Genomic DNA, 11,100 nt, shown 5'->3' on the forward strand with positions numbered 1-11,100 from the left:
TATCTATAATAATCGCTGTAAAAACAATGACGCGCTATTATTTTGTGCCAGAAGCTCATTCAAATACAACAGCAATACAGAAAAGCTAGAAGTTGCGAGCAGGCATATTCCAGGCTATCAGATCAGTTAGCAAAAGAATTTTGTGTCGTTATATCAAGGGTTTAAGCTCTTTATAAATAAACTTGAATGTAATAGCATATATTCATGTTCAATGAAACTTTATAAAAATTTGCAACATTGCCCAATCCCGTTCACCAAACTAGATTCAATATACTTCATAAATCAATGAGAAATGGCTATGAACTCGATGAACTTGGCGAACCCCGATTCATTGAGCCGCACCATGGGGCCAAAATCCGCGAGATTTAATCAAGCCATCAACAGGTACAATTCAATTTGAGGGTGAGTTTGGTAATCAAGATGTCGGACGATGAAGATTTCATGATGGCCTCTGACGAGGAGAATGTAAGTTGGATCTGTTAGATGAATGTGAATCAAGCGATTGGCTTACAGATGTGATAGTATGACTTTGAGTATGAGGACGACGATTTGGCATCTAATTCTTCAAACGTCGATATTGAAAACAAATATTACAATGCGAAAACATTGAAGGAAGAAGACGATCCTGAGCCGGTAATTGAAGAGTTTCTTGGGGTTGTTGAACTGGAGCCAGAGAAAGGAGAATGGGGATTTAAGGCGCTAAAGCAGGTTGTCAAGCTTTTGTTTAAGCGAGGATTCCATGAAAGAACATTACAATACTACACTGAGCTGCTTACATATACAAAATCTGCGGTTACTAGGAACTATTCGGAGAAGAGTTTAAACAGCATTTTGGATTACGTCTCTGCTGGCACTACGGATATGGCATTCATGGAGAAGTTTTATTCTACAACGCTTACGGCATTAGAGGACGCTAAGAATGAGCGTCTGTGGATTAAAACAAACTTAAAGCTTGCAAAGTTATGGCTTGATCGTGGAGAATACGGTAGGCTAGCAAAGATTCTTAAGGTGCTGCACGAAGCCTGTCAGATGGACGATGGAGGCGATGATCAATCTAAGGGCACTTATTTGTTAGAAGTATACGCATTAGAGATCCAGATGTACACTGAGACCAAGAACAATAAGAAGCTAAAGGAGCTTTACATTCGGACACTTCAAATCAAGTCTGCAATTCCACATCCGCGAATCATGGGAGTCATTCGGGAATGTGGTGGAAAAATGCATATGTCTGAGAAACAATGGGAGAATGCAAGAGAGGATTTCTTTGAGTCGTTCAGAAACTACGACGAAGCAGGCTCATTGCAGCGGATTCAAGTGCTGAAGTATCTGGTGTTAGCAGCGATGCTGTCCGATGCAGATGACATCAATCCGTTTGAGTCGCAAGAAACGAAACCGTACAGATCGAATCCACAGATCGCGGCAATGAATAGCTTGGTTGATGCTTATCAACGATCGGACATTCATGATTTTCAGCGAGTTTTAAAAGAGAACGGAGGCGTTGAAGGGTCTGGAGGAGGTATTATGAGTGATCCGTTTATCCATTTTTATCTTGACGACGTGCTTCGGCGAATCCGGGCCAAATTTATTGTCAACTTGATTGCGCCTTATTCGAGAATTGACATTGCTTATTTAGCACAGACTCTCAGCATCACGAATGATGAGATGGAGGAGTTGCTTGTCATGTTAATTCTTGACGGCCAGATTCAGGGAAAGATTGATCAAATCAATGGCCGGCTTGAGATTGAGGTCGCGCCAGACACAGGAGCAGAGGAGGCAGTGGCCGGAACCGAACAGCGGGAACGAGAGCAGGCAGCTAGAGCAGCAGCCGCAAATGATAGTCGGTTTTCTGCATTGCAAGCTTGGAGTTCGGGTGTTGAGAAACTTTCTAAAGCGGCATTTGGAATTACAGGTCGGGCTTAGTCAAGGTTATGTGGAATAAGTCACTATGATAGCGAAACATTTAGCATATCTTAAGTTATTCCATTTGTTTTAAACTGAGTCGAAATATGATTTACTTTGATTGTAGTGGTCAATTGCGTTGGCTTTGTGACAATGGAAACAGAAAAGCTTAAATACCCAATTTAACAAGGCCATGGGACCGATAAAGTAATCGAGTTTAAAGAGCGTACAATTGGGTCGCTTATCAGATAAAACTTTATAAATTTTGTCATCAATTTAGTATTCTCTTTGTTTTACGGCGAAACAAACAAATAAAAACAAGTTAAAGTGGAAAATAGAAAGTAATGGGTGCAATTGAGTTTATACTCACTATTATTTTTCAGCCCTTGAGATTGGAATTTAAGGTTTACCATGAGTAAGCAGAATCAGACAATTTAATCTCTGACTGGAGCTCTCTCTCATATTTCTGTTTACCCCACAAGAATTACTCTTAACTGGTCATATATGCAATTACGGTCAATCGAGTTCTTTCTGATCCAATAAGAGAACGGGTTTTTTGTATTTAGCTGTAGTTCGGGTTAAGAGTACGGCGTTGTGAGCAAAGTGTATATATTGAGTAAAGAGCTTTCATTTGGCACTTTTGACTGTCAGGTTCTTCTTTTAAAGACAGTTTGTTACATAGTTTTGCGTATATAAACAATGGGTCTTTTGTATGTGTTTTCTGCTATTTGTTATGATTTCACCGAGTGGCATTGTGGTCCTGATTAATATCATATAATTCAAGATGTGAACTATAGCTAACTATGATAGATCACTTGGAACGCCATTACCTTGGAAAGAAGTTGAAAAATACGCAGACCATGTGCGTGAACACGGCATTAAAGTGTGTGCAGATATGCGTTACGTTTGACCTTATACTGACGAAATTCAAGCAACTAATAAATATCTGGAAAAACGAAAAGGACAGTAGAGGAAATAAACTTCTATGGGGAGATGAGGTACGATAACTAATAAAGCGTCAGCTTTAGTTGCTAAACAGTGTAGGTGGAATACATGGTAGTGTCTTATGATGATGAAAACAAAAGAGCACTACTATCTCTCCGTCAAGCAGAGATTCTCTTGGCATTAGAAGAAAATGAGAAGGAGGTGCGAATAGAGGAAAATGCATTGAATCTTGGGTATGTGGTTCATTGTGAAGGTGTTGTAAAAAACTAATACGTCAAGACCGGGCCAACGAATTCCTACGTTTCATCCAGAATATGGCAGGTACATGCTTGAAGCTACACCGGGGTTTCCGTACACGTCTTCGCTAGATGACTTGCTGAATGTTGAGACAAACATGACCCGCCGTCGAGAAATCGCGAAAGCCCACATGATGCCGCATGAGTTCCCAGTCACAATTGCATCATATCCTCGTTTAGGTGCTCCCGGCCAGTTCACAGACCCATATTACCCGCCTACCGGACCTGCCAGCCGGTCTCTGTTTTTGCCAGATGAGTTGATTAATCCACACGCGCGATTTCCTACGCTGACCGCCAACATTCGTGAACGTAGAGGGTCTAAAGTTGCCATCAACGTACCAATATTCAAGGACACAAACACTCCGTCTCCATTTATTGATCCGACTATTCCTTTTGACAGAGATATTTTTCCTGAAGATGCAAATGCGCGTGATGGAGCTGCCAAGCCAGACCACATTTACATGGATAGCATGGGTTTTGGCATGGGATGCTGTTGTTTGCAAATCACGTTTCAGGCTACGGATATCAATGAAGCCAGGCGATTATACGATCAGCTGACCCCATTGACGCCAATATTTCTGGCTTTGACGGCTGCTAGTCCGGCCTGGAGGGGATACCTGAGTGATCAAGATTGTCGCTGGAACGTTATTGCCGGCAGTGTAGACGACCGGACCGAGGAGGAACGAGGATTAAAGCCGTTGAAGAATCAGCGGTTTGTTATTCCAAAGTCAAGATATGATTCTGTCAGCTATTACATCTCCCAAAGCCCGGACTTCAGACCAGAGTACAATGATATCGAGTTGGTCAAAGACGAAAACATTAAGAAGACGTTGATGGATGCTGGTTTAGACGAACAGTTTGCCAACCATTACGCACATTTATTCATTCGAGATCCGATCGTTGTGTTTTCGGAGCTGGTTGACCAAGACGACGCGGTGTCGTCCGATCATTTCGAAAACATTCAGTCGACCAACTGGCAGACCATGCGTTTCAAGCCTCCTCCACCCGGCACTGACATTGGCTGGCGTGTTGAGTTCCGAAGCATGGAAATTCAAATCACCGATTTTGAGAACGCCGCGTTCGCGATCTTCATTGTATTGGTCACTAGGGCGATTTTGTCGTTCAAGCTAAATTTCTACATCCCCATTTCGAAAGTTGACGCAAACATGAAGGCCGCACATTCGCGTGATGCAGTCTTGAACGAGAAGTTTTATTTCCGGAAAGACATATTTGCACCAAACTTGCACAGCCATACCGAGCCCGTCACCGGGTCTGAGACTGAGAGCGAGGACGCGAGCGGATCGGTGTACTCGTCTGACTGCAACAGCATTTGCGACCCTGTCGCCCGTCCTGCGCGGCTGCCGGTTGAGGAAGAGTACGGCATGTTTACAATCAACGAGATCATTAACAGCAGGCAGTCTACTTCCTCTTCCGACGGCGGCGACGACGACGAATTTGACCAGTTTCCTGGTCTGGTGCAGTTGGTCCAGAGCTATCTTGACACGATGGCTGTAGATGTGCAGACCCGGTGCACGTTGAATGCGTACATGGACTTGATTAGCAAGCGCGCGTCGGGCGAGTTGCAGACCGCCGCGTCGTTCATTAGAGAGTACGTTCGGGGTCATCCGAAGTACGAGTTCGATTCGGCTGTTAGCGAAGAAGTCAATTATGACTTGGTCAAGGTGGTCGAGCAATTGACTCTTGGGCAAGAATGGGACGGTGTTGGCATAAAACTGTTGGGTGGCATGAACGAGCGACGATAGATTACAATATAAACTACCTTTTTTTGCATGCAGTTTTTATAATAGTAATACAGTTTATAAAAACATGAAAATTTTCTTATTCGCCCGTATTATCATTCAACGCCTGCGAGATTCCGTCCAGTAAATCATCAATCTCCTCAATCTTGACACCACATGAAAGCGAAATAAGCCGTCTGTAGTCGTTCATTTTCTCGCCAACCCCGGCAGCCGCCCAGAGCTCTACAATCTCGTCTACCATTTTCCGGCGCGCGAGTTGCAGCAGGTACAGTTCCTTTGCGAGTTCCTGGCCGAGCCTGCTGCCTGATCCGTCGCCGGCCGCGACGTGATTGAATTTGCTGCTGTGGCGCTTATCGCTCTCGCTACCGCCGTCAGACAAAAGCTTGACTTCTTCCTCGCGGACGAGTTTGAGCAAGTCCCGCCTCTGGGTCCGTTCGATCAATTTCTTGAGTTCAAGTGCTCGAGCCGCAACGCGTTCTTCGGCAAGCTTGGTCTGCCGCGAGATCGCTTCCGTATCTTGATTCCCCGACTCGGCCTGTAGTTCCTTGACTGTGACCGCGCACGAAGTAATTTCTTTGCTCATGTTGTCAAGCAACTGTGATGCCTGGTTGAGATCTGCTTCCTTATCGTTCAGCTCGACGTCGTACGCAGACGCAAGCGCTTCAAGACGATCGGCCATAGCTGGAATGACTTTCTGTGTAGCCTGGATCGCCGCTTCGGACACGTGCGGAACTGGAGACACGATATGTGATTGTCCGGCAATCAAAGGCACGGTCCCGTTCGGTCGTCGGACAATGCTGCCGTTTGAAGTCACCCGCGAGTGAGTATGTCCGTTCATAGACAGGTTATCCATCTCACCCCTAAACGGCGACGATGACGATTTATGAACTCCGGAACTTAGATGCGAACCGTTGTTTAATGAAGCGTAGATATAAGACTGGGCTGTGTGCCCTTGTTTGTTTGGAATCTGCGTGCTGGCGGCATAGCTCAAGAAGACTTTGATACATTTTCGTGACCCGTTCCGGGCTGCGATGTGTAACGCCGTGTCTCCATTACTGTCCTGTTGGTTCAAAAACTGTGCAATCAGTTCCCGTGTCTGAGACTCGGTCAGTTTTGCCATTATGATCTCGATATAGTATCGAGCCGCCGAATGCTTTGATTTTGATGCAGTGATCGCCGCTGTGTGATGGAGCACTGTCTGGCCAAATCTGTCAACTTGGAAAATCGTGGTTTGCAAAATGTCGACAACTTTAGGGAACGTTCGCCGCTCATAGTTGTTTGTAAACATGATTGCCCGGATCAAAGGCGTCTGTCCGAGATTGTTCACGATCGAAATGTCGGCGCCACCTTGAAGAAGCACCTCAATCATTTTAATGTGACCGATAGCACATGCCCAGTGAAACGCAGTGTGGCCCTCGTCATCGATCGCGGCATTCACGTTGAAATCAGCAGGCGGTCGGATAAGAAAATCGGGAATGTTGTCTTCATCCGGGGCCATGAAATAATCCAGCAGCCGATTCGAGTACTCAATCTGCGCGGCAGCAATGTCGGCATGCGTGATTCCGTGGCCAAGCGCTTCCTGCAGCTTGCGTTTCCGCCGCCGGCCGTCACTGTTGTCAGATTCACTGTCGCTGGCTGATGACGAATGCGTTGACAACGAGTCAGAGTCCGCAGATATGCTTTCGTCATCCGTTGCCATTTGCTGAGTGTACACTCGTCCCCCATGCATTTCTTCTGATCCAACATCATCCATCCCAACATCGCTTTCTTCCTCGACTTCTTCCTCTTCTACCTCCTCATCTTCCTCTATCTCTTCTTCATCATCGTCATTGTCATCTTCGTCATCTTCGTCGTCATCCATACCATCATCGACTCGCACACCTCGTCCATACACAGCAGGACGACCTCCTCTACTACGGCCAAAGCCTCGCGCCCTGCTGCCACCAGTAGCAACTGCAGCTGCCCGTCCAGCAGCCGCAGCAGCTCTTCCTGCAGCTGCAGCCACAGCCGCCGCCGCCGCAGCAGCAGCTCGTTTCGAATGAGCAGCCGGGGCCGTAGAAGCATTGGATGCGACTGCATGACGAGGTGCGCCTGCAGTCTTTGTCATCCGTCCTCGGACTGAAGACGCGGTTATGTGTTTTGGCGCTGGAGGAGGACTTGTCGACGTCGGCCGGTAGTCAAACACCGGTCGTAACTGATCTTCGACACGGTATTGTATAGCAATTTCTCTGCCTCTTTCCAGGGGTACCCATGTTCCTGGCCATGATTAGTCCATCATTGATCAAAGAGGACAAATAAATTGACTGACCTTGATATTTGCCATATCCGCCCTGTATTTTCTCGTGAACACCTTTCTGCACTTCCCGCTCGAGAATTCTTGTCCGTTGAGGTTTGTCAAAGTTTGCAACCTTTAAAATCTGAGTGGCGTTCATCCAAGCGTCTGACCTTCTACGCATGACGGCGACATTGCGGCAAATAAACTCATAAACAGGGACCTAAGCAATGTTTAGCCACTTGCTACAGCTCTCGTATGCCTCTAATCATGGTCTTACCCCGGAGTATGTTGCTTTGTATATCTGATCTTTAGGTTTGTCCGCCATTTCTGCCGGCTGCGGTAATTGTGGTGTTTCTTAGTATAAGTTCGTATCGCAGTACTATAATATATAATCAGGACCTGTCTTACAAAATTTCCCTTGTCAGAACGGGCAGAAACATCCATTTAGCGAGAGCATTTAACAGCAAACGCGTATTTTCAATGTGTTCTACAGCCAGAATTAGATCTTACCTCTTATTAATGAGTAATTTAGTACCAATTGAAATTATGATTTTGATTCGTCAGCCTTAAACCTGCTTTATTTAGTGATTTAAGGACTTTCGAGCAATTCTCGACGCCGTCGCGTTTATGGAGATTTGTGTCGTCCACGCGTCGACGTGCATAAACATAGTACTAGTTATGCCAAAGCAAGTGCTACTACATTTATGCTTTAAATGGCACTACCAATAAAGCTACGTTTATGGTGTAAAGGTACACTGTTTGCGCATTATTGCATATCCAATCACGGACGACTAATTTCTTGGTGCTCCCTCCACACAAGAACAGCTTCACGAAGCAATTTCTTTTTTATTAACGTAAAAGCGTTTGCATTTTGAAGGCAAAATACAGAATGGGTGGACACGAAACTTTTGAGACTTACCACTGGCCTCCAGTTGGTATGTGACTGTAGTGATACCACGAACTAGTGCTGACTATATTCATAGCCACTCATCAAGAAATGAAGGAAGCCAAATTGCCGTTGGGATACAGAGATCGGTGCGCAAGTCTTCTGATTCCATTGAGTAAGTGCAGACACGAATTCGCTTACCTGCCGTGGAAGTGCGTTGTACGTATTGGTCAAACATTTAAGTAAAGCAAATCTAACAAATACTTGTTCAGGATGAGCGACACAGCTACGAAAAATGCGAATACATGGAGTTTCAGGCCAGAGTACACAAATCGAAGGTTTTGAAAGACGAGGCTTTCAAGGCTGCGGCCGCAGCAGAGGCTGCTGCTACTTTGGCTACATCATCATAAGCTATAGGGATCGGTTCGTGGGAGCGGTTGGCGAGTCAGATCGGGGGATTACGTTTCGCCTTTTGTATTTGTATATATGCATCATTAATAGACACATTCAAACTATACATCATACGCAAAATTTGTCTTCTGTAGTGGAACTATGTGACATTAAGTGCATTGAACAGGCAGGCCTTCTTGTGTTTATTTTAAGGTCACTGTTCTCATCAATCTTCTGTTTTTGGTATTAGTATCGTGCTTTACAGTGTTAATATAATGCTTAAAGCATTACCATATCTAGACAGCAGACTCGACCGTATCAGATGCACCATGAGATTACACAATTAATTTGCGGTGACTTATTTATAAGTACTGTGAGATGGTGTAGCTTTGACTGTTTTCAATAAGCATTTCGTAATACTCTCATAGTTAGATGCAGTGTTGCTATTGAGATGTCACTAAGTTAAATCGAAGTTCACCACAAGACCCTCGAATTTACATTTTTTCGTGCTTTACTAACAGCGCAGCATGGAGTGGGTGATTATAGCTCTCTGATTCTACAGTTTGCTCATGATAAATCGCTTGGACTCCATAAATACGCAAACATCACAAATATAATACAAACCAAAACCATAAACATCACAGATATAACACAAATCAAAACATAACTATGCATCAGATAACAAACGTCCAGAAATGTTCAAAGCAAAGCTACACGCCGATTTTTCATTCACTTGACAAAAAAATATCATCGCGCGTCTTTTTCAGCTGCAGTTGTAGCACTAGTCGACGATTCGTAGGTGTTTGGCGGGATTAATGTTGGTTGATTCTTATAGTGCTCGACAGTAACGCCGTCGACGGTCATAGGTATGGCCCAAGCAAGATAGTCTCGTCGGACTTCGACGTAGTCATATGCGAACTCGCCGATTTGATCCTCGTCCATGCCGCGCATTTCAGCATCTTCGCTTGCACGGAGATGCAGACCAGGAATGTGGTCTAGGATGTAGCAGATAAGCGAAGTCAACACGAAGGTATAGCCTGAACATGCAAGAACAAAGACAATTTGCTTGTAAATTGCAGCCCAGTTATGATTCAACCATCCGCCTGTTGCGCCCATGTTGATTCCGTCGAGTCCGATTACATAGTCGACTGCAAAGAATGCGTTCCAAATAAGGCCAATCATGCCGGCGACTCCATGCTCAGCGAAGATATCGAGCGAGTCGTCAATTTTAAAGACAAATTTGAGTTTGGTGGTGAAATTGCAAACGATGCCGGAAAATATTCCGAGAGCAACAGATGCCCAAAGAGGAATGAATCCAGATGTAGGAGTGGCTGCAACCAGCCCAGAGATGAATCCAGAGCAGACCGCGACGGTTGACCATTTGTGCTCAAGACGATAGTCCACGCAGCACCATGAGATTGCTCCAAAGATGGCAGTCAAATTTGAATTCCAGCAAGCATATATTGCTCTCAAGTTTGCGCCGAATGAGGACGCACCGTTAAATCCAAGCCATCCGAACCAGAGAAGAATTGTGCCGAGCGTGACAAGAGAAACATTATGAGGTCTGAAGTTCAGCAGCAGCCTTTCGTTACGACGACCAAGAACCCACGAATACGCCAATCCACCAACACCTGAACCGATTTCGACGGGGCCACCACCAGCATAATCCAAAACACCCCATTTGAAAGCCCAGCCATTTGCGTTCCAGGTCCAGTATGCTATAGGGGCGTAGACGATTGTTGCCCAGATGAAAGCAAATATCAGAGCTGGAAGCATACGTCCACGTTCAGCAACGGAACCCATAATGATTGCGACAGTGACGGCACAGAACATGCCTTGATACATTGAGAAAAGAAGCTCGGGGACAAGTGGTGATCCGGGTGAAGGAGCACCAAGCACATCTTTAAGCCCAATATTGCGAAGATTTCCTATGAAGGGATTTGTAGCACTGGGAGAGAAAGCAAGAGAATAAGCCCAAAAATACCAAGTGAAAGTTGCAATGGCACCACCCATTAGACAAATCCAAATCATGGACAAAGCCGATTTGCGACGCGCAAGACCAGAGTACAAAAATCCCAGACCAGGTATCATAATTAAGACCATACAAGACGAGATTGTAACATAAGCTACATCACCAGCATTATAATATACATTGAGATTTTCGATTCTGGAGTCACCTCCCGTAGTGTCTCTTCCGTTATATTCCATGTTGAACTAGAATACTTATGGCGTATATCTGATTTGCTGTGATTATTGCAATAAAAAATATATAGGCGAGATGAAGAAGGAGAATTCAGTGAAAAAGAATTAATAAACTACTAATTTGTGCGATAGACGGAGGATACAAGGACCAAAAAAAGTAAATTCAGTCCAAGTCTGGCAAGTCTGGCAATCCGCGACAAAAAGAAGGTGCGGCGCTTTTGTGCGAGAATCATTAATACTATTATGGTGTATATAAAGCAAATCAAGCTTATGCAAAACGAGGGTACCATAGTACCCATAATAAAATGACGTTATGACAGTAAAGTGTGGCGCTTTTATAGTTTTTAAAGTTTACACCGCCATTTCCGCACGAGAGAGCTCGGCCACACACGGCCCTCGTTTTGTTCGTGAGTGTGAAGAGGACGGAGTAGAAGGCATAGTCTGAAA

The 11,100-nt window shown here is 44.9% G+C and overlaps 5 protein-coding genes across 5 annotated transcripts; 3 read left to right on the forward strand and 2 right to left on the reverse strand.

Annotated features, from left to right (window-relative positions):
* Positions 1–420: 420 nt before the first annotated feature.
* Positions 421–1,920, forward strand: V1512DRAFT_213248 (PCI domain-containing protein; the record flags this gene model as incomplete). Its single annotated transcript, XM_066913585.1, has 2 exons — positions 421–465; positions 523–1,920. The coding sequence occupies 2 exons, from the start codon at positions 421–423 to the stop codon at positions 1,918–1,920; spliced, it is 1,443 nt and encodes a 480-aa protein (XP_066769170.1).
* A 250-nt stretch (positions 1,921–2,170) lies between these two features.
* V1512DRAFT_111356 (glutamate-cysteine ligase-domain-containing protein) lies at positions 2,171–4,941 on the forward strand. Its single transcript, XM_066912895.1, has 5 exons — positions 2,171–2,609; positions 2,710–2,782; positions 2,832–2,897; positions 2,944–3,077; positions 3,124–4,941. The coding sequence occupies exons 1-5, from the start codon at positions 2,599–2,601 to the stop codon at positions 4,901–4,903; spliced, it is 2,064 nt and encodes a 687-aa protein (XP_066769171.1). The 5' UTR covers positions 2,171–2,598; the 3' UTR covers positions 4,904–4,941.
* Positions 4,942–4,979: 38 nt separating this feature from the next.
* Positions 4,980–7,356, reverse strand: V1512DRAFT_213185 (uncharacterized protein; the record flags this gene model as incomplete). The annotated part of the gene is made up of 2 exons (XM_066913584.1): positions 4,980–7,156; positions 7,209–7,356. 2 exons carry the CDS (start codon positions 7,354–7,356, stop codon positions 4,980–4,982), a joined length of 2,325 nt encoding a protein of 774 aa, XP_066769172.1.
* A 606-nt stretch (positions 7,357–7,962) lies between these two features.
* On the forward strand, positions 7,963–8,767 carry V1512DRAFT_268250 (NADH-ubiquinone oxidoreductase B18 subunit-domain-containing protein). Its single transcript, XM_066917438.1, has 3 exons — positions 7,963–8,110; positions 8,159–8,280; positions 8,334–8,767. Exons 1-3 carry the CDS (start codon positions 8,065–8,067, stop codon positions 8,469–8,471), a joined length of 306 nt encoding a protein of 101 aa, XP_066769173.1. The 5' UTR covers positions 7,963–8,064; the 3' UTR covers positions 8,472–8,767.
* A 111-nt stretch (positions 8,768–8,878) lies between these two features.
* V1512DRAFT_268252 (ammonium transporter AmtB-like domain-containing protein) lies at positions 8,879–10,799 on the reverse strand. The gene has a single exon (XM_066917439.1). It carries the CDS (start codon positions 10,657–10,659, stop codon positions 9,199–9,201), a length of 1,461 nt encoding a protein of 486 aa, XP_066769174.1. The 5' UTR covers positions 10,660–10,799; the 3' UTR covers positions 8,879–9,198.
* Positions 10,800–11,100: the final 301 nt, after the last annotated feature.

The sequence above is a fragment of the Lipomyces arxii genome (genome assembly GCF_038497795.1).
Source record: "Lipomyces arxii strain Phaff 12-163 unplaced genomic scaffold V1512scaffold_33, whole genome shotgun sequence".
In the NCBI taxonomy this organism is placed as follows: Eukaryota; Fungi; Ascomycota; class Lipomycetes; order Lipomycetales; family Lipomycetaceae; genus Lipomyces; species Lipomyces arxii.